The sequence below is a fragment of the Numida meleagris genome, chromosome 3 (assembly GCF_002078875.1).
Source record: "Numida meleagris isolate 19003 breed g44 Domestic line chromosome 3, NumMel1.0, whole genome shotgun sequence".
NCBI classification, from domain to species: domain Eukaryota; kingdom Metazoa; phylum Chordata; class Aves; order Galliformes; family Numididae; genus Numida; species Numida meleagris.
Genome location: NC_034411.1, coordinates 17,511,462 through 17,534,694, shown reverse-complemented (window position 1 = coordinate 17,534,694; position 23,233 = coordinate 17,511,462). Strand labels below are relative to the sequence as shown.

The 23,233-nt window shown below is 42.3% G+C and overlaps 1 protein-coding gene across 4 annotated transcripts in view; it reads right to left on the bottom strand.

Moving 5' to 3' along the window:
• The window catches only part of CAPN8 (calpain 8), a 102,260-nt gene that overhangs the window by 65,113 nt on the left and 13,914 nt on the right, over window positions 1-23,233 (bottom strand). For 2 of the 4 annotated variants that reach the window (XR_002437629.1, XR_002437628.1), the window contains exons 8-21: window positions 22,956-23,030; window positions 21,864-22,024; window positions 20,967-21,142; window positions 19,059-19,070; window positions 17,154-17,365; window positions 16,562-16,598; window positions 16,026-16,091; window positions 15,066-15,123; window positions 14,410-14,474; window positions 13,228-13,296; window positions 12,130-12,208; window positions 11,110-11,226; window positions 10,483-10,541; window positions 9,404-9,574 (exon numbers count right to left, since the gene is read on the bottom strand). Coding sequence is in view for 2 of the 4 variants with exons in the window: in XM_021393264.1 (XP_021248939.1) it covers window positions 9,551-9,574; window positions 10,483-10,541; window positions 11,110-11,226; window positions 12,130-12,208; window positions 13,228-13,296; window positions 14,410-14,474; window positions 15,066-15,123; window positions 16,026-16,091; window positions 16,562-16,598; window positions 17,154-17,365; window positions 19,059-19,070; window positions 20,967-21,142; window positions 21,864-22,024; window positions 22,956-23,030 (1,210 nt within the window). In the remaining 2 variants the exon portion in view is untranslated. Of the gene's footprint in view, window positions 1-9,337; window positions 9,575-10,482; window positions 10,542-11,109; window positions 11,227-12,129; window positions 12,209-13,227; window positions 13,297-14,409; window positions 14,475-15,065; window positions 15,124-16,025; window positions 16,092-16,561; window positions 16,599-17,153; window positions 17,366-19,058; window positions 19,071-20,966; window positions 21,143-21,863; window positions 22,025-22,955; window positions 23,031-23,233 lie in introns of those variants that run through there. The other 2 variants (XM_021393264.1, XM_021393265.1) reach the window with 1 other exon arrangement.

Here is a 23,233-nt window from a genome sequence, read left to right as displayed (position 1 = left end):
CTAATGCTAATCAAGCAATGCTGAAAGGCAATTTTTGGATTTCATTGTTTGTGCGATGCTCATGGATGCAGCACCTGGTACACGTCATATCCAATTTGAAAGCAGATCCGTCTCGCAGATCTTGGTTGCTGAAATGGGCAACAGAACAAAACTCAGGCTGAAGCTATGTGCTGCTGTGTTAAAACAGCTGGATGAAAAGGAAGCATTAGAGCCTGTATAATTATCTTTACTAAGAAACATGCCTACAGATAGACGTATTTGTCCCTTTGGCTACCTAGATTCTTCCCTTTTGGGAAGATTTCCATCGGGACATCTATTTATAATTCTAAAGGGTTTTTATTTCATCCCCAAAGTAATTTTCTAGAGCTGCTAGAAAAGAGGACTTACAAAGGGATTTTTTTTTTCAAGTGATCTGGGAAATGCAGTCGCTGTTATTATCAGATCTGAAGGTTAGAGCTATGGGTTGTTCCAGTGCGGGGTATTTTGGGGAGGGTTAGGGACAGAGCCTGAGACCAAGAGTGGTTTTTCACAATTGCTGAAGACTGGGATTATGCAAAATATTTTTACTGCGTATTTTCATGTCTTCAAGCTGGCACTTTGTAATTTGTTTTTATTTTGTAGGAAAGGACAATTTATCTTTTATAAGTTATCCACTGCTTCAGAGTAATTTTTACTGGTTAAGCATTTTTCAGCGAATTCAGTAACTGGCAAAAACTGGGCACTGAGAGTATGGTTCACAGTATCTGGTCACTTTTCTTGCCTTGCCCAGTACTATAGACCAGCAAGATATATTTACTTTGATCAGGTTTAAATTTATGTTTTCTCCTTGGGTGAAGCAGAGGTTTTTAGGAGAGCTCCTAGTAAACCTGCTGGCTAAGAAGTCAGGTGTTAAAAAATTTGAAAATAAAGGAGTAAAAATAACAAAATCTACCATACACTATTATGAAATGTTGGGGTGTTTTCAGTAAATATGAGAACGTGGCAAAAAAGAACCAGACTTCGGCTTCTTCTTGGTAGAAGTGGAAAACCAGAGGCACAACGCTAAAACACATTGGTGCTGTTGAAAAACCTGGATTTCACCATAGATGTTTAACCTCTATCATATGCATATCTGGATGAAACAAAGCATGCTACTGCCCAGCCAAAATATTTGGCAGCACTGGGACATACATTTCTTCAAAAACAAAAGCAGACTCCTCGCTCCACAATTTTGGATTGCTGTCTTTTTATTGCTTGATTGTAATTACTTTTCTGTGCCTATCTACACTGCTGTGTATACCTGCCACAATGGCTGGAGAGTTGTGGAGGTGTCTGGGGGTGCGGGGCTGCTCGTTTCTGTCAGCATCATGTGGAAATGACTACTCTGGGTGCTGACTGTGCACAGTGTTTCAGGAGTATGCCATCTGTTGATTAGGACTTAGTTACTCTCCAAATTAGATAGCGCTCAAGAATGCATAGTCTATCTCCTGGGTATTGTAGGACCAATAAAACTGTGAATGTTCACTGTGAACTGCTTCCTCTGGCTGTTCGTTGTACGAGCTCTTCACAAAACCCTTACATCAAGCAGTAAGTGTCTCTGCAGTCATCCCATTGATTTCAATGGCACAGCTCAAGTAGTAACTCAGTGTGAATAAGGGTATCCATCTGGTCCTTGGAGATGTAGCTGCATCAGCTGAAGGATCTGTCGAGCATTCCCCAAGCAGTCTGTGCTCAGACATAAAGGCTGGCACAAAAATTAGGCTGGGGAGTATGCTGATAAAGCAACAGCCAGAACAATCCAAGCAATAGATAAAGACCCTGTTACAATCCAAGAGTGGTTCCCCAGGTGTAATTAGGAAGTGCACTGTTATGCAATTAAGAAAATTAATTAGAAGTAAACGTTCAGGGAGTGCAGGTTGAAGACGCTGCAGCACAGGCTTGTGTAGGTTTGCGGTACTTTAAAGGTCTGCTGGTGTTTTAATTGGTTTTACAGTGTCTCCAAATGAGCTGTATTCCTAGACTTCTCTGTTGACCACTCCAGTGGCACGTAGCATGTAATTTACTACACATATCAGAATATTCCAACCTAGCAAAACCAATATCAAAACACACGGTTCACTTTTTGCTCAATGCAGCAAACCTCTGTGGTCTGACCAGGTTCATTCTAGTTCTAGCTGAACACCCTCAGACAGGCTTCTATTCTGATTTAGTCGTCTCCATCCATCCATGTAACAATCCTGAGGTTAGAGATAGAAATATTTCCTCCTCAAGCATCCTCAAGCCAATTATCATTATATTGCCATCCACTTTTAAATGAAATAAAGGCATCTGGGCAACGCTACTTTACATACCCTTTTTTAAATTACAGAAATCCCAAAACTGAAGCGTTCATTTGGAATAAGACAAAACTGAAATGGAAAAATAATTACTACTGTAAAAATTTCAACTGTACTATGCATAAGAATTGGGAGAAGCAATGTCCTAATTTGACAACTACTTAATTTTTCAAGACATTTCCTGTGTATGTCACTTACAAAATGTATCTTGCTTTCAGATAGGTACCCTTCCCTGTCGGCAACAGGACATCACCACTGTGCAGTGCCATTACATTCCAAAATTGTATAGCCCTTATTCTGGGGCTCAGACCTCAGGCTACACAGCTCCATGGAGGGGCTTCACCCCCAGTAGGGCTCCCTCTCACTTTGGCTTTCTATTTTTCTGTTATGTGAGCATTTGCATTTGGTTAGTGCAGTGGTACAGCTTCCTGAGGAGGAGTAGAGAGGAACCTCCCATCCAAGACCACCATGGGGCCAGGTAGAACCTATTCTGGAGATGGGAGATGCTCATTTGAATCACCTGCAGAGAAGAAGGGTTTGAAACAGAGCCTCTTGCATCCATCCTAGTCAAGGACTTAAACCACTGCATCACCACAGATGAGCAGAGAGCGTGTGTGGCAAGGAAACAACTTCCCCATAGACACATTTCAGATGGAAGCAGTGTTACTACTGTATTTCAAAAGAAACTGGATCCTCCTGATGTGCTGCAGACATACTGTGATATGCCTCTGGGACTGAAAGTCTCAGAGGACTTCTTTCTAGAAAAACACCTTGTACTTGAAATCTGGTTGTCCTCGAGTCTGAGCTACATGCCAAAAACTGTCAAAACTAAAATATTTCTGCACATGTGAAGGAATGCAGCACCTCCAAGCTGAGGCATCCCCACAGGCAGGTGGCAACAGAACACAGGCAAGTCTGTGTTCAACTCATAGCTCTGAGGCTATGAGTCAGGTTCTAAATTCATGTGGTGGCAGTTTGAGTGAGTACAAGGATGCCCTGCCATGGAATTCACTAGTGAAAAGGAGAACATCAGACTCCTAAGTCTGAAGGCTGCACTTAAGCTGTCTGCTAATTGGTAGAACACAAGGAAATCCTTGGTGTGACCCACACCATTATTAAAATCCCAATGTTCCCCTTTACTGGTGTTACCATACGAGGAAGGATGTGATCTGTGAAATTTGTTTTATTTTCTCTCCATGAAGCTTCTATATTGCTTGTGCACTTGTCAGTCTGGGCACTAAAATTCGGTTAGATAATTCCTCCTTCAAGCTCTCATGCACCACACCAGCATATCTGAAATTCAAACACTATCAGTCCCTGTAAAAACACACATAAAAAATTCCAACCCAAAAGCAAGACGAGTTCCAATTAAATTAACTTGTAGAAGGCTGGCACTCTCTGCTGGAATCAACTACATGCTCGTTATTATTAAGTTCACAACTGCTGCTTCAGAGAGTGCGCTCTCTCAGGACTTTCACTGAAGATGTTTTACAAATTAGAGACCAGATTGCTCCTTTGTCATTTCCTCATGTTCCTTTAACCTCCTTTGTTCTGTTTCATTAATTCCTTCCTGATTCCTTCTGAAACAAAGCATATTTTCCTGTTTTCTTGCATTTACAGTTCCCATTTCCCAGCCAAGGCTTCCCCAGAAGCAGCCACACAACACCATGTCCATCTACATGTGACAGGAGTTGCCCAACAGGGGACAAGTGGAGGAGAAGACCCCACCATATCTGAGCTGCTTCACTCAGCCTCGCTCCACCACTGAATGAGAACAGCCTTCTGATGGACGAACAATGCATTTCTTCATCCTAACTCACTGAATATTAATGGACAAGGATGGGGAGCTTCTAAAATACAATTTACTATAAATTATGTCAGTCACAAGGCCCCTTAAAATACTGAGGGTTCCTACCTGCTTTGGCATGAGCAGTGGGTAAATTTACACAGCAGTCTGTGTGTTTGATTACAGCTCATGAAAACATACACGACTTTACAAATACATGCAAGCTAGTTAGCTTAGTGACTGTGCCAGGTGTCTTGCTGATACCAAGTCTCAAATAAAAGGTTTTCTTTCCCTGTCAGGCCAACATGGATGGCACTGAAGATGGATTATCATAGAATCGTTATGGCTGGAAAAGACCTCTAAGATCATCATGTCCAACCATCAACCCATCCCCACCATGTCTACTAACCCATGTTTCTCAGTGCCACATCTCCACAGTTCTTGAACACTTCCAGGGATGGTGACCACCACCTCCCTGGGCAGCCTGTGCCAGTTTTTCCTAACATCCAACCTGAACCCCCTCTGGCTCAATTTGAGGCCATTCCTTCTCGTCCTGTCTCTGTTACCCAGGATAAAAAGCCGAGCCTCACCTCATCACAACCTCCTTTCAGGCTCTTGTAGAGCACAATAAGGTCCCCCCAAGCCTCCTTTTCTCCAGACTGAACCATCCCAGTTCCCTCAGCTGCTCCCCATAAGATTTGTAATCCAGACTTTTCACAGCTTCGTTGCCCTTCTCTGGACACACTGAAGTCATGCAGAGCCAGTAAGACACAGAAGTGAAAATCTCTGGACATCCCAAACCCTGTGCCATTTGTAGCTAGGCTGTGCCAAAAGTATTCCCTTTATTAATAAAGAAGGCAATGATGATTTTATAATTAAAGTAATATCACAATGCCACATTCTATATTCTTTTTCTTCCAGCTGCCCAAGAAGTAGCCTGACTTCTCTGAGAAGTGTTAGAGGCAATGAGAGAATGGTTTCCTGGTAATAAATCAGCTTCTTTGCTTTTGGGTCTAAGTGGAGGCCAACAGTGGGGCTGAAGTTGCTAATTTTCTCTGCATAGTCTGTGCTCCACAACCCAACTGATAGCCCAGGTTGTCTGGAGCTCCTCCCTCTCCCTTGTTGTTTTAAAGAAAAGAGAGGAATGCTGGAACATTTTACCACATCAGCCAAACTGAAGCATACAATGGAGATAAAAGTGTGACTTTCTGTGTAGTTAGGAGAATAAGAGACAGGATATAAAAAATGGTGTCTTAAAGTAGACACAACTGAAGTGCTGCAAGATGATAGAAGACCCTCACTGTTGCCTTTACAGGAAGATCCAGACCAGGACAGTCCATTTAAACTAGCCTAGGCAACCTAGATTGCTTGAGATCAAAACAGATATTAAAACAGATAAAACAGTAATGTCAGCAGAGTTTTCCAAATAAGAGAAGAGCACCTGATTTTCTGAGTCAGCCCAGTGTATGATGAAGAAAATGCACGTGGCTTCTTTCCTGAAAGAAACAAGAGCCAAAGAAAAAACACTTTTCTCCAGTTCCTGACATCATTCTGCTCCTACACTGCTGAAATCTGACTCATTCCGCTTCTCCCTGGATGTTTTCCCACCACTTGCTCAGGTGCTTCTTTTGTCCATCTCCCAGGACTGTTCCTACGGATTATTTTCTATGCCACACTCTTTCTCTGGTATTCCCATCCCTCCCAGGACCCACAGCAGCAAGCCCTCCTGCCCACACCTGCAGATGGTTTGGACCAATGGGAGCCTGCATTTCAGGTGAGAGCTACAACAAGGCTTTTAAAGACAGAGGAAAGAGTTAATGAGTGGCCAACAGTAGCAACTGGAGTAATTTGCTCTATTAAAGGAAGAGAGGATTTTATGCTCTACGTGCTAGTTATACAGAGAGAGACAGACACCATGGCAACAAGCTTGTCAGGCAGCAGCAGGGCACTACTTTAAGATTAACTATCACTAGGGACATCATTAGTGGTGGAGAAACTTCAAAAGCTTCAGAATGTGGGTTCCTTTCGCACCCACAATCTCGCTTGCTTTTATGAACTTTATTTGAATTTCCAGCTCATAAGCTTAGGTTGGGATAACAACAACAGCAGGCTGGGATTTTGGATGCATCCTCAATAAGATGGAAAGGAAAAACATGCTCACAGTATATCAGCACTTCCAGGCCTGCCAGGTTGTCTGAGCTGTATGGAAATGAAGAACCAACACACAGTGTTGAGTCAGGTTCAGTGGGATTGTCTGAAGTGAAGGAATGAAAAGGAGCTTGAAGAGGAGCACACCTTCTGTGCATACTCATGAGCCATGAATCTGATCATTAGCCTGTACTGATGCAAAAGTAGAGATCCTTCTGCAAATCTCTCATTCTGAGAGGATGAGCAGGTGGCAGATAGCTGCATAGATGAGGTTGATTCTTTTTATACTTCTAGCTCAAAGGCAGAATTCCAAATAACAGTGATTTCCTTGCACCTCATGCAGATATTTACGCTGGTGCAAAGCTGGTGTCAGAATCTGATGTAGTAGGAGTTATGCTCATGGGAAGTTCTTCTGTAAACAACCACAAGATTATTAAAATCGGTCAAATATGAATCACATTTTAGAGGAACAATGCAGAGAACTCAAGTTTTCAGCTCACTAGGCTGCAGTGCAACTGAAAACATTTCTACAGAAAAGTGGAAAGAGACAGGAAAGCTTTGAGGACCCACTGCAGAACTGCAGAGTGTCCGTGGGGGTCTCCTTTGCCCCACTTCATTTATAAAGTGCTGATCGTGCCATTTAGCAAGGTTTTCATAGTGACAGGAAATGCATCAGAAATTTATGAGCCTTTGTATCTTGCCTGCATTATAATTCCCCATGACAGACCCACTCAAATCTAGCAGGAGCCAGTGGTGCTTCACAGCTCTGATAAGGAAGCATGGCCAAGCAGCAAGGTACAAGAGTGCAGGGAGTGCGGACGCCCCAGCCCTGGCTCAGCCCACCAAACCCCACTGCTGTCACCAGAGTTGCCATGGGCATTTCAGCCAACAGCATTACAGCTCCATCAAGACTAACTGGTAGAGCTGATGAGCACAGACGTTTGTTCATCTTACAGCATAAGGGAAATAATGTGACTTTAATCATCTTTCTGCAAATGCATCAAGTGAAAAAGAGACATGTGCTCAATCCAAAAAAAAAAAAAAAGGCTTATTTTTGAGCAGTTCGTGTCTGGGATTCAAGTCCTGTCTTCAAAGAACAAATGAAAGAGGAGGTGACTCCTCTGGAGCTGCCTGCTTCCCAAAGATAAAGGAAGATGGAATGCAGCACTCTGTCCATGCAGCACAGGGTGAGAGTCACTGAGATAACTGTGAGAATTATAGCAGTGGAGGCACCTTGTTTGATGTAAGGGGAGAAGAACTGGGAGCATGCAGTGGATTTCTGTGTATGTATGAGTTTTCCCAGTTCCATTGAGAGAGGCCTCTCTGCAATCATAATTGGAATGAACTCATGAATAGTGCATGTGAGCAGAAAGCAAATCCAAAGCTGCAAGCTGTTAGCTCACTCTGCTGCATGGTGAGTAAGGAGACGTGTTGCATACTCAAGATATAGGGCAGGGAAAGACATGTTCATCTTACCAAACAGGCAGAGCACTCACTAGAAAATTCCCAAGGTTTTTGAGACCCCAGATTGCCCAGGTAGCTCAGTCTTTCAAGCAGCTGGAGGTAGGTATTCATTGTTGGTCAGGAGGAAAATGTCTACTGCGAGACAGTGGTGATGACCCAAGGCAGACGTGTGCATGTCACTGTCAGTGATATATGGACACCGACAGCAGGGGAAAGCTTACAGCTCTCAACTGGCTGATTTTACTCCGTGTTCTGAACTGAAAGGTACTTATTTCTCTTTAGCAAATACCACTTATTAGGAAGGTAGAGTGATACACTGCAAAGGGACACATGGTTGTAGCTGGTTCCAACAAGAGATGCTAGAAGATGTCAAAGTGAGGGTTGGGGGCTGTCACGAGGCATATATTCCTGCTCGAAGAAAGAGGAACAAGTGAGTGTGAAGAGCGACTTCTCTCAAACACAGCTCTGGGGAGAGATGGAGACAGAGCCTCGGTCCCACGTCTGCCCTGGGGACACAGACCTGCACGTCTGCAGCTCCCAGGGAGAAGTGTCAAACAGATGTCATTCTGTCAGATCATTACTGGAACTTACAGAAATATTTTCTGTTTGCTAAAAAGACTGCTAGGTTAACTTGCCTGCATTGCTGTGCTATTACTTGCTCCTCGTAATACCTCAGAATTAAACGCAGAGAGATTTTTTTAAAGAACAAATGTTTTAGAAGATTTTATGAACTGTTATCCAGTGACTGTGGGCTTCTTCTGTGAGTCATGAGCCACATCAGCACATCCCTCATATACCCAAGCTCCACAACCCACTATATACACGTTATATTCCTCCCTTTGAGCCTGCCTTTATGAGCTATTTATTGGGCTCCCATCACTCATCTCCTACAACTCCAGACCCCACATTTCAGCATCAAAATAAACATATGGACAAGAATTGACAGAAGACAACTTCATCTGAAGTAACTGCACTAGCTTGCCCATGACCTTCCATCCCTGCTCCTCTTCCTGTAAGATAGATATTAAGAAAATCTTCCCCTCAGAAAGAGTGGTGATGCACTGGCACAGGCTGCCCAGGGAGGTAGTGGAATCACCATCCCTGGAGGCGTTCAAGAACCATGGAGATGTGGCACCGAGGGACATGGGTGAGTGGGCATGGGGGCAATGGGCCTACAGTTGGCCTAGATGATCTTAGAGATCTTTTCCAATCTTAATGATTCTACAGAGACAAGACTTGGGGAGGCATGTCATGTTTGCCTAATTCCCTGTTCAAACCTGGGGCTATGTCCACATTCCATTCCCCTGGGCTCTCAGCAGCTCATCTTCTGCCTCCAAGCTCTTAACCCCCATGTTCTGCAGGCAGTGGGCATAGTCAAAGTGGACAATTGGCTGGGAACAGAGGTATCCAGAGCAGAAACACAAATGTCAGCTGCTCTATGAGTGTGGGCTTCTCTCTGTGAAGCACATGCTGATATTGCCCTTAGGAGGGCCCCTGTCCTGGCTTATGAACTCTGCTGAATTTTGATGCACAGCTAGAAGTCAGACCTCCCCCAGTCCATCTGTGCTAAGTCAGAATTTGTGACAGTTCAGCATGACACACAGAAATACTCTTTGGGCAGAAGTAACGAAAGGTAGGTTTAGGCTTTTTTGTTTTATTTCGTTGGGGTCTTGTTCAGGAGTATATTTACCTTCTAACTGACAGGAAATCATTCATCGTGGACTAAAATAACTTGCCAGTAATAAAAACAAGTTTCTCTCTCTGCTTTCTGTAGCAGGGAGAAGCTGAAGGAGCGATTCCACGTTTGGAGCTCTCTGCTGAATTCATCGATCTCAACTCAAACCAGCGTGCAGCACAGCCACTGCGGGAGAGGCAGAACAAGGAGTCAGACCATCTGTGAGGCTCACAGTGTGCCACCAGGGCACTGCGCAACAGCTCCAGGAGAGCAGGCTTGGAAAGGCCACAACTGTGTCGTAATCTGCTCTATGTGAAGCATCCATCTGCTGTCGAACTTTGGGGAAATTCTTTGCCTGGATTGGCTTCAGACACTGCAAGCAGGACCTCTTTTGAGGCATGACCTATTCTCCAGGGTAAGCTGCATGGTCTTTGAAAAACAGCAGATTTAGCAATGTATACTTTCAGCTAGATTTAACTATCTGTGACTGAAGGTCACAGGGCCTCCTAGCCATCTTCCTCCCTTTGAGCCAGTCTTCAGCAGTAAGGACTAATTGGATGGACCTCTTGGGGCCCCTTCCAGCTCTGTTTCCTGAGATATATTTGTATCCTGCAAGAGGAAGGCTCAAGCAGATTGCTTTTATTGCAGTTTCAACAGGAGAAATTTGCATTAAAAACAATAGGGAAAAAAGAGACCTGGCATCTAAAAAGGTCTCTTCTAATTCTGGCATGTTTTTCAGTTCATTTTCTGCCAGAAAAGAACATTTTCCTGCTGTTTTCTAATGAATTGACCACTGACCTCCAAAAGTAGACAGTGAAACTCACTGCGTAAGCATCTTCTCAAGAAATATTAGTTATTTTGAATATATCTTTACTTTTTATACATATAGGATAAATATTCATTCCACTAATTTGGACAGGCCTTCTGAGCTGAAGATCTTTGCTACAAAAACAAAGTTTTCCTTTGAATCACTGTTGCGTTTACTATTTGTAGGAGCGATTCTAAAGAAATATATTAGTGCAGTCCATTACTGCACTAAGCTATACATACATACTATGCTTAACCACATAGTATGTTAATCTGACCAGCCTCACCTCTGCTAAAGAGAGCCGAACAACTCCACTCTTCTCTTTATCTAGGAGATGAAACACTTCTGAAAAGGGTAAAAAAAAAAAATTAGATGTAAACCACAGAGTTTGGCAAGTCAGACAAAACGTAGAAGACTGGCCTTTTGCCATGATCTACTGAAAATCTAGACCAGCTCTGTGAGAGAATACTACAGCTGTTCTTTTCTCTTACAAGTGATTTGTAGGCCGCTTCATGGGGCAGAATAGTTACATCTACAGCAGCAAACTGAGAGTTGGCAGCAGGACAACTACAGCATCCAACACAATAGCATCTGATATGATATGGCAACAAAGCTGTAAATCAGGTCTGAATAAGGATCCTAAGGGATAAATGGTACTGTTTAGAGGGTATGAGTTGGTGGCCAGAGCACTGAACATAAAGTGTAGATTACTGTAAAGCAGAGGAGTACCCCCACACTCCATGCTCCTTCAGACAGAAGGCATTTGCTATTCCTCTTCTGATTTCTCAGACAGACACATTTTTGCTGTCACTCTCCCATTTCCATGCTAAATTCACAGTTAAAAGACACCAAATATTTAATGAAACCCCAAAGTTTTCAGGAATTCCCCTTGACTAATAAACAGAGATCTTACTGAACAGGGTCTCTAAGCGGATCATGCAGGCCACAAAGCCATCAAAATCAATGGTCATCTTGCTGCAGGCGTAGCGGATGGCGATGCTCTGCTGCACCTGGTTGTTGAGCACAAAACCTGAAGGCATGGGAAGTACACAAATCACTGACACAGCCGTTACTAGGCCATCTTTCACATGACTTATCCATAAACTGCTCCATCAGCAGGCAGAGCCAGGTGAAGGATAGAGGACTCTTTCTCCCAGAAGGTCAGTTGGATTCCATCACCCATCTCTGCTGTGTGTCTCTTTGAAAGCACATCGTGCTGGGTGAAGAGAGGCATGAAGTTCTCCCATAGCATTTTGTCATACTGCATATTTTGCATTGTTTCACAACATAAACAATCCTGCATTCCCCAGATAAATCTCTAATTAGTGAGTCTTGGTGTTGCAGCTGAATAGCAATGATTGCAGTAGAGCCCATTTCTCACATAACATATTGGGCTGTATTCAGGCCCATATCAGTGCTATTTCTGCCTCTGGATCATTCACATAGACTCCACCAAGAAGAAGAGAGATCAAAAAACAGTGTTCCTGTAGATAGTCCTGAGCTGGCAAGAACTGCTCCAAAAGTGAACAGCACACGGCAGAGAGGACCTGGTTGGGGAATGTCTGGATCAGTTTTGCACCTTCTCCACTGTAGAGACAAGCGGTAGAAGGAAATGGAGGAAAAAGAAGATTTGGACATAACTCTGAAGGGGAACAATTAGATTAGGAAATAATGAGGCCAGAAATAGAGCAAGTAGTAATCAGATGGATAAGCAATAATCACAGCATGGACAAAATTATCAGTGGTTCTGAATGCAAAACAGATGAGTTTTGATGTATATAACAGCAAACGAACCATCAGAACAGGAGAACAGCACTTGCAATGCTTTGATTTAGGAGATGTGAGGGAAGCAAAGCCATGAAAAGTCTCCACTGTTCTTCTGGTGCTTTTTAGTGGAGAACTGCTCCAGTCCAATGGCAACCCCAAAGCTCACCTGCCTCGCTGAGAGCATTTCGCATCTCATGGGAGTCAATGGTACCCGAGTAGTCTCTGTCCACCTTCCTATAGATCGCCTGCAGCAGAGGAAGGAGGGAATGTGGGAACTCTTAAGTTATGTGCACACCACCTCAGGTTTCTGATGGCTGGGATGGGCTTCCCCTACCAGCCAAAGTTCTTTGAAACATTAATGAGCAAGGGAAGTGTTTCAAGTAGCTACTGGCAAGCAGGGCAGACTGGGAAACACATTCCCATGGGCTGGCAGCTTGCCTGCTTCCATGCTACGTGGTGGCAGACAGGCCATTGAGGAAAATATCCTATCACTTGGCAAACACTGCAACAGATAAAGTCCATTTTTCTTAATATTTCAGACAATACGACAGATGGTTCCTACTGCCAGCAGGTTTATTATCCAGAATTAGAAACCACCCAGATCTACAGCGCAGACTGGAATTGGCTCTCAGGGTCACTCTGCCAACAGCAGCCCCAGGATGGAGGAGTGCTGAACCTCTCTTTATGGACCTCTGGGACAGTTGCTCTGAGCTGACCAGCATCAATCAGGGTAGCAGCAGACTTGCCTGAAAGGGATATTATCAAACAAAACAGGTACAGATTTGACCTTCCTTTAAACTGCTTGATTCTGGGTGAACTTCTTGGGGTACTATATCTTCTGTCAGAAAAAATAATTCAGCATGTGTATAGAACTTAAAAATACAAAGACAGGTTTTTGATAGGTCCTGAAAATATATTTCTTCTGCATGCTGTTTCTCAGCTGGCGAAGTAGCATACTTCAGCAGCAGAGAAATGAGCTCATATGAGGTTTAATACAGCAGGCAGCAGAGAGAGCTGCCTTTGACAACATCAAAAAGGAGTTAATCTGGTTTTCCAGGTTTTGCAAATTACAGAGAATGGTGGGGCTAAAGTGAAAGAGGATCTGTTTGTGCCCTTTTAAATTAGAGGTGTTTCTTAGGCCCTGGAACAAACTCCAACTATATGAGAAGGAAATCTTCCATGTATATCTTAACCCCTCCCATATTTCTGGATCTTTACTTTAGAGCTGTGAGGGAAGGAGAGAGAGTCAGAAATATTACATTACCAAATACATCTGAATCTTCATCCAAAGCGTCCTGAATTCTCTAAGTCCCAAGGAGCCGGTTCCATTAGTCTTGGAATGTTAAGTAATGATTCAAAAATCAGGATTCCTCTATCCTTACCAAAACTGGAGAGCAACCAGTGATTAAAAATAGCTCACCCAACACAGTGTAATCTTAATGCAATGTAAGTTCTCATTCATAATGCATCTCCATCTCACACAGACATGCCCACAGCTTTACATTTGCTTAGCTAAATGTATGCCAAGAATTTCCAGGATACCTGCAGACTTGAGGAATTATATATGGGATTGCTAAATACACAAGCACAATTTTGTGCAGTTAAGAGTAGGGTGAAGTCCTTTGGGAAACAAATGACTGGCCTAGTGGTGGACAAGTGTTAGAAACCAGAGGAAGGAACTGAGTGAACAGTCAACAGTAGGCTACAGAGTGCTCACCTCTGTCCTTCAGGGTCTTGAACATCCCTTCCTACAGGAAATTATGGAGAAATTAGGAGCTAGCCTCCATGATGCTGAACTTATTCAGCTGGTCTTATGGTTTTAGAAAGTTGTGAAATATAGGGCAAAGGTATAAGTTCTCCTAAGAGCCAGTGCACCACAGCTAATCCTTTCTGACCTCAGCATGATCATGTCATGAGACCAACACTACTGCAACCCTGTCAACATGCCTCTCAGCCCTACTACTTGGCCCTTCCCCATGCATCACTTTCCCTTGGCTATGCAAAGCTCATCAGCTCCCACATGTCCTACAAGTTATACACAAGGGGGAAGGCCCTCCAGTCTGTCTCTGCTGCTTTGAACTCGGTGTTCTATGAGCAGTACCCTATTTAGAGACAGAAGCTGAGTTGTGCTTAAATTCTGCCTCCTGCCAAGCATGCTGTGCGTGCATCTGAGACTGCACTGGTGGTGTGTCCAGGCAGAACGTTCCTGCTTCTCTTCCCTGCTATTTTTAGGGAAAGTTTTAAGCAAGGAGAGATAGAGAGCAGGTGAGACAAGCAGCTGACGATGAGATGATTCAGGTTTCTGCCACTCTGAGCTGATAGAGCCGCTTGGCTGAACTTTATGTGCCAGGACAACAGAAATGTAACCTTAGCTTTCTCTCATCAAGAAGCTTTGCAAAGGAGATCCAGAAACTTTAAAGGTGATGAACTGACATCCAAAGGATACATCTAAAAGGCTGATCATCTCCCTGCAAGTGTTAATGTTGAATCCATCACTTCTTATATCCTTTCCTGTACAAAAAGGAAGGAAAATCAAAGTTAGAAATACTTCTAGAAAAAGAAAAATTCTGCAGACCATTCTGGAGTTGCCATTTGCTTTAAAATCTTGCTAGCAAAGCAAATGCTCACCATTTTCTTCCAGCTGATTAACATGGCTTTTTTAAGGCAGGAGTGTTAAAAGGGAATACTCTGGGTTTTGGGGGTGGCGAGCCTCTATCTGTCTACAGAAAGGTATACGGCAAAATAATATTTTCCTACAGTGAAAGCAAATGGAGAGCTCCTGTGACCAGGCTGACCACCAGTGGTCTTTCTGATAAGGCAGAAGGAACACTGTGCCCTGCAGGACAGTGGCAAGCAGCTTTTGGAAGTGGAGCACCAGGTGATGTTTTGCCCTTCATAGCAGAGGTTCAACAAGCCAGGACAAAACTTCATTTCTCCATCACCCTCAGCTGGCAGAGCTGGGTTTTGTCAGCGCAGATCCCACTTGTGTGCTGAGAGATCAACGTGCAGGTGTCAGTCTGGACCAAAGGGCAACTTTATGCCTCATCACTGCAGCCCATGCCTCTGAGCTGTGTTCAGTGTGAATCAAATAACGATACTTACTCTTGGCCAAAACCCTATTTAGTATAGTTTGAAGTTCAGTTGCAGTCACTTCACAGTCCTGGACAGAAAACATGTTTAAAATGTTAAGATGAAAAGCATTTGAAGCAAACTATATTCATCCACTGTCACCCTACTCTAGGGCAAAATCTTTGATTTTTTTTCTAACTCTACATTTACCTGCTGACATCATATGAGGGGATCCTCAGAAACCATGAATATTTGCTAGCATTTCAAGAGGGAAATAAGTGGTTTGTCAGGTGCCATGGGGATGTGGCCCAGTAAATGTTAACTTTTTATCAGGTTTGACTGAGCCAGATCATTGCTCTTGCTCCTTTCTCATCTAGAAAGATTCAGGAGAGCATTTGAGATTTTTTAGGCTTATGGATACTGCAGTCAAACAGAACTAAAATTCCCGTCTCAAAGCTCACAAATGCTTTTCTAACTAACAAGATGTTTTCCCCCTCCACTGCCACTGGCCACATGTTCATTAAGAGCACATCTGAAGAGGCAGCCACAGGCTGGCACAGCAGGTTTTGTAGATACAAAAATACAATAACAGAGAGAAAGTTCAGCCACCAGCTTTCTGATTCCTGGGGCTTCTAAACAAAAAGGAAGCAATTGAAGAAATAGCCAATTGTTGGAATTATATGCTAACTCCACAGGCAATTTATTTCACCATGGAATAATATTTTCATAGTCCTCACTCCCATCACCCATATTTTCAAAGTCATTCCATGCCTAGTATTGCTGAGTGCACAAATCACATTTTGCACCAATAAGAGGAAAAATGTAATAGAACTGTTCTATTGTAAAATAAATTGAATTGAAGCTGTGTGTTAATAAAAGGGGAGAACTCCTGTTTTCTCTAGACCACACAGAAAGAGGAATTGGCCAGCCAAATATTTGCATAATCACAACAGCGAGATCCCTTTTTTTTTTCTTTCATTTTAATCCACTTACCTCTCCAGAGAGCTTTTGAAATAGAGTCTTGAACTCATCATCTATATCTTTGTTATCAATATGAGGCTAGGGGAAAGAAATGACCAAGAGTGTGGTTTACAACATGGTTCTTAAAAGTGGGACATGGATATCATAAAGGAGCGTTACAGAGGACAGTTTACAGTGAGGGAAAACGAGAGCTTACTCTACATAAATGACAAGACAGAAGCACTCCTTAAATCCTTAGATCACTCAGTGCCCTCCCCATCTTCTTCTACCTGTACTGAAAGGCCAGTTTCATGTGATTCAACCAAGTTTAAATATGTGCAGTTTTTGTGCCACATGAGCCCAGGTACATGTGACGCTAAGCCACAGAGGCAAGTAAAGAATATCTGTAACCAAACACCTTTTTCCTGACCGCAAAGTACCTAGTAGAAGTGTACCTACCATGATCTCAGCTCAGGAGAGAAATAAAAATCCCACATCTGTTTTTCCTCACTATGTGCAAGAAAAGTCTATTGCAAAAAAAAAACAATCTGTCCAGTTAAGGTGTTTACCTCATATGGTTTTGCAGCCACCATATCACCAATCATCCTAAGAAAAATAAATAAATTAATTAACCAGAAATTATATACTTCTTGTACTTGAAATCATTAGAAAAACAGGCTTTTTTGATAGAAAGTGTTACTAACTGCACAGAACAAGCCTCCAGGTTCCCTGTTTCCGATGTTTCCCATCCCTCCTCTGTCTGTCCAACTTTGCCACTATTTTCCTTGGGAAATCCAGCCTTGTTCTTGTCTTGTATTCAGACTCCTGGTTTTTCATTCAGTGACTGCTGTTGATACAATCGTTTTTAAAACCATCATCCTACTTTCAGAACCTTCCTCTGCACTCTTCAATCATGGGAACTTCTGCTATATCTCATGGACCCAAGGGATCTAGTTACCACTTCAGTGCTGGCTGAAGGCCTCTTGAAGAGCCATGACTTTGTAATGTGGATGTGTGTGTCACATGTGGTAGACTGTGGAAGAAAACAGGTCTGAGAAATCAGCCTATTTTGCTGATGAATTGCTAGTAGATAGAGCACAGACCTTTAACCTTTATGGGTCTCACCAGCAGAAGAGAAAGTTTTACATGGAAGATACTCACTGAGTTTTAACCCTTTTCTCAGAAAAAACTCGAAGGCAGAACTCTCCATTTTTGTAAGGCTCAAATGTGGATGGCACAATGAGGTACTCTCCTTTGGGCAATTTAATGCGGCTGGAGACTTCACGCAGGTTGATGTAAGTCTCAGACCGGGCTACTGGTTGGTTCCTTGTGAAAAAAGCACGGTTCAGATGAACATCTTTGTTATTTTCCAGCTGTGGGAAACATATTTTTGTTAGAAATCATTTGACAAGGCAGACCAGCAATCCTATTTAAATTTCAGTGCTTAAAATCCATCTCAAGCTTTTCTTAGCACAAAATAATAAATCTGTGAGTGATGACATAAGAGATAACCACCAGGGTTCTGTCATGTGAAACAGTCAGGCAAGTAATTAGAAGGGGAAAGTACCCTTCTCTATAAATATTATCTTTTCACATGCCTCTTTACAATGTGTGGTATAGAATAACTAAAAAGAGCATAATGTTTGCTCAAATCTGGTCAAACTAATACCTACTCTACTTAAGTTGTCCATGTAATGTGTATTTTTTGCTTTCATAGGCTGCTCATGAACAAATTCAAATTTCAGATTGCCTTTCATTAATTGGTGGTATGAGACAGACCTCCTAATTGCATAGGAGTTGCAGTTTCTGATTTCTTTAGACACACAGAAAAGAACAGTAAACAGAACAAAGTAGTAGTAGTCACAAGGGTAAGATTTATGGGGCCAAATTAGATGATTTAACCAATTTCTGTTAGTAATACTAAAGGTGTTCCTTTGGAATATGGTGAAAATTGTACTTAATTTCACTGTAATATCAATATATTATTAAATGTGAAATGTTGTATAGCTCATAAAACAAAATACTGATATAACAAGAAACAGTAGCGTATGAATAACATCTCTGCTTTAAACCTCCTCTTCATGACTTTGCTTCACAGAGATCTCTTTCAAAAGGTATGATTCAGTGATCCACAATAACTGCTAAATAGTTGACACAGGGTGTGGAACATCAGATACAGATAAGATTTCTGTCTAAGATCAGAACATACAAAGATGTTACCAAAAGCCTTAAAATAATTCAGTATGTTTGTCATAAACTGTAGAATAATATGCTTTTTTTCCCCTGCTTTGTTCAAAAGATAAGGTTGGATGTGTTATTTATTCAACAACCCTGTCCTTTCTCCCCATCTATCTTAAGCTAGGATTAGACTGCAAAGATTAAGAAGTCAGATCCCATATCTTTTTCAACATATAAAGCTCATTTTCCCTTTGCATCTGCAAGGCTGTTAAAAGAACACAGTTAATTGCTGCACGACCACACATTCATTAACTGAGAAAGAAGAAAATGGCTGAAAAGCCTAGGAAAAATTGGCAGTGCAGAGTGCCGGACCTCAGTAATGAGTATAGGCTATTCCTACTGCCAGACACCCCTGGGGTCTCTTTCTTTAAGGGTGAAATTCTCTTTAACTTGTTATTGACATCTAGGAGGATTTGGGGATGTTGAGCTGTTTTTTTTTCATTACCAGAAGCCCCAGCTCAGAACTATAAAACGAATGAATCCACAGAGTCTGGCACTTCTTCTAAAAAAATATTAGCTACCTTTTCTAAGTTTTAGAGTGCAGAGACTCTGCCTCCACCTGCACTAAACAGACAAATTTTAGCCTCTATTGTACAAAATAAGTGGAAGTCAAATTTCAAGACGTATGGATGAGATCAGGATTAGAATTCAAAAGTCTGAAATAAAGCTTCATGCTCCAGTCCCTTGGAAATGGTTATTTAGAACATGAGATTGTTGTCCAGTGATAAAGAGGAGCTGTCGTCAGCAAGGAACAAATCCTCCTCGTAGCTAGACTGGCACAAGAAGTGCCCATCTGGAGGGTAGAAGTCTTCAGCAGCAATTACATACCTCCTGTGGAATCTGAAAGCAAAAGAACGAACTGATGTCAAAGGGTTGCTACAAAGGCATTTCTATCATTAGATAAAAAGAGTCAGATAAAGACTCCTTGAGACTTTTATTTTTCATTCCCACTTGCTACCACATGTTGTAGTATCAGTTACCATGAAGTTCTAGCTTGCACTAGAGCAGTACCAAAAGAAAAACAGGACCTTCATCCAGAGGAATCTACACAATTGCTTTTCTCCAGATATGGTGTTGTGAATGATACTATCAGTTGGAAATATTTCAGTAACCCTTGAAATGTTCAGCCAGGAAAGTCAGCAGGTTTGCCCTACTTTGCTAAATGAAAATGAGCAGACCTAAAATCTACCAGCCTGCAGTTACTGGAATGCTGAAGAAAATACAAGGCTGCCGTCACCATCAAGAAGCCTGAGGATGACTAGGCTGTTGTAAGGCACATAAAAAAAGCAGCAAATTTCAGTGTTTGGCCCTTCCTTTATTAACTAAATAAGTGCAAATGTGTACCCCTGAGCATAGCATAGCTTTTTCAAAATCAAATAGTGATCTCGGGGGTACAGATTCCAGTGAAAGCCAAAGAGATTGTGCTCACAAAGCCCAGAAAAGCTGTTGAAAATATCACCCATACAATGCTTCTGGTCTGCCTGAGATGGCCCTTTGGGTCTTGTTTATTTTATCCAACATACTAGAAGGTCAGAAGGCTCAGTGATGAGCTACACAACTTAAAAAAGCTTTGCAAGGCAGGTAGGGCTGGGCACACACATTTTTACCTTATATAATACAGAGATCTGCTATGTCCTTGGCCACAGCATCAACTGCAGTGATATAAATCTACAGCAGTTCATGACCTGAGAACTTGGATCATAGCTGTGTGTCTACACGAGATGATTTAGCAGCCATTTCTTTCAAAAGAAAAGCCTCGTCTTGTTAAGAGTCACCAAGGCTACTCTGCTCTGGAAAAGATCTCAGAGGAGGCAGATGGGATGAAATAGATATAAAGCAAAAATGCTGTGCTATCTTCTTCATGGCTGTTCTCAGAGATATGGGCAGACAAACATCCTTCATGTGCAAATTCTAGAATGCCAGTAGGCTGGGGTGCTTGACAATCAGCATGGATTTCAACTCAGAAAAGTACAAGGTGAAAACCAATAGTATATGCAAACACTTAGGCCCTAGGGAAAATCTTTCCTAGTTTTGAACCATCCCTCACAAGATATATTAAAAAAAGTCAGTGATTCCCATCTGCTCCCACCTGTGATGGCTAATAATCTTCATCCAGAGGAATCCACAGGACACTGAATTGCTTTTCTCCAAATATGATGTTGGGATCTATAGTGCTGATTGGAAATTCTTGTATTTGCTTCTCTGCCCTCAAAAGTTAGAGAAGGCACTACAGACTTTTTCCCTACATTATATTTATGGAGATAGAAGCAATACTGGGGAAATAAAAAAGACCACAAAAAAAGCCAAAGCTAAAGCAGAACAATAACATAGTAGACAATGAGTCAAAACAATTTTCAAATAAAAGGGGAAAAAATAAAGAAAATGACTACTGAGCACTAATGATAAGCTGTAATCAGAACCACTTATCTGGAATTGCCAGGCACCCTGATCCTGTCCCCTTTCAGATTTTGAAAGAGAAGGCTCCCATTGAGGCTGTTGCTAAATTAATTGCCTCCAGTTTTACACCTTTTTCCTGTTAAAATAGGACAAAAACTAAGGAAATTTTTTCTGAATCTTCCCATATTATGTTGTCCAGGAAGAAATGAGAGAAGGTTTTCAGCCGTCTTGCAAAATCTAGGTCTTGCTGAAGTGTAGTGCGGAATGTCAAGTTGTAGCACATGACTAATTTTTGCCAGGGTAACAGTGAATAAACCTTTGATGAGGAACAAACTATACCTGATAGAGTGAATAACCAATGCTAAGCAGACCATCTCCCATTCTCTTCTGTCTTCTGCGGTTCTTCTGCATCAAGCCCACCAGTATAGTACAGCATGGCTCATTCAAACTCCCTTCATGATCATCATCTGGTTCATCCAGCCGGATTTTAAACTGGGGATTGATCCAGTATGTTGCTAAAAATCCCCAAGGCAAAACAAAAAGGAGGAGATTTTGTTGTCATTGAAGCCAGAAAGGTTGTCACTACCATTACAGAGAAAATCTCTTTGGATGGACGTTTGCCTGGAGTTTATCCAAACCTTTCCAGTATGTTACATGGTTTTATGTGTTTCACAGCTATGCTGTATATCAATTGGAGCCATAGCAAATCAAAGCACTGTGGTATTTCTTAGGGTGTAAGGATAAAGAGGGAGGAGCTGATACCATTAATTCCAGCCAGTCATTTGTCTTCAGGAAATGTCCTTGGCTAAGGCTAGTTTTGTTTCAAGAGGACCAGATATCAGGCAGCCTCTCCAGAGCTCTAACCTGAAAATGAATGTGAGACAGCTCTGCTACTGATCTACGGCACTTTCCTGGCTTATCCAGCCCTTTGGAGGATTACTACACCCAGTAGCAAAAGTCTTGTAAGTAGGGAAAGCACACAAAGGAAAGGAAAAAAAGAATATGGCCATGAATTAACTGCTCAGTGAGCTGATTATCCCTGACAAGGAAATAAGTGTAAATTAGGTCTTGATTTAGACTGCCAAACTTTGTCTTGCTGTCTAAACCACAAATCTCTGCAAACAGAGGACTGCACCTCCAAGCCCTTCCCAGTTATGGCCACCCCCAGTTCACAAGCAGTTATTTTTCTGGTTCTGTTGTTTATTTCACCAAATGGCCGCTTGGCTGGGTCTCCACCTGGGTAGTTCTGGCAGCCTCCAGCTGTCGAACCCCGTATCCACTGTCCATTGAACATGGTCAGGTCCCATTTGTTGACCTGGTTGCTTGTCAGTGTGTCAGGAGTCAAGTTGCAGATCTCTAGGCGGGTGAACTGCCTTTGAAAATCAGAAAATGCCATCCTGGAGCACAGAAAGACCAAAGTTAGTTCATCAGCCCAGAACAGTCAGAGCAACTGCATGTAGATGCCTCTCCCAAAGGGGAAGCAAATGTTGGTACTACAGAGCTGCCCAAAGCTCCATTTAATTGAACTCTGACACTCAGGATTAGCTTTGGGGAAGCAAAATTTCCCACTCCCTGAATGAGCTGTATCTCATAAAGACAACTGTTCTCAAAAGCTGGGCTATCCCTCATGGACTGTGCTTTGTAAGTAAACTCAATGAAACTGGTGTACCAAAACATGCAGCAAGATGCTACTTAGTGGGAGCAATAATTGATCTTTAGGAAAGAGTCACTCTGCAGAAAAATCATCTCAGTTTGGTATTTTGATTTAAAACTTTTGTTGATGTTTATATTTATCATTTCTAGTAGGTGTGTGTAACAGACCTTGATCACTTCATGCTGCAAGCAGAAGTCTGTTTTCAGCCCTCACTGCTTTATGCCCCCCACAGCTGACTGTCCTGAAAGATGGCAGGCATTTATCTTTCTGCTCTAGGTCAGGGTGACATGGGTTCAGCACTGATCCACACAATCACCTGGCTGGGACGCTCTGGGTAAACAGATTCTTCCCCTGTTGACAATCTAACTTTTTCATTAGTGTGTAGCATTTAGGCAAAAAGAATAAGCCTCAAAATATAAAGCATATGAGGTTCATTCTTGCCACATCATTAATTTTATTACCATCTGGTCTCTATATTTTGAGTAAGCACTGAGTTACCCAAGCTCTAATAAAAGGTAATATTCAAATGGAAAGGGAAATAAACAAGAGGCTAACAACTCACACATGAGTTAACGCGGTGCTAGAAGTTTCTCTTCACCCAGCCGAAAGGACTGCTTAGAAACCACATTTGCACATAAAATATCCAAAAGATTACACTAATTAATGATGCTCACCAAAATTCTCCATCATCTACTTGCTTATCCAGAGCCTGCTTTTGTTTGGGATCAATATAATTCCATTCAGGAGCACTGCAGACAAAGCACAAAAGCAACCTGCTCAGTTGTACTTCATTCCACAGTGAGGTCAGAGAGTGAGCTTCTGTCTTCAGTCACAGCTGACAAACATATTTGTATTTCTGCAACAACTCGACCTTCTGCCCCTTCCAGGGGGGCTACACAGCAACACACCACACAGGGCTGGAATCAGACTGCAACCAAAACTGCAACAAATA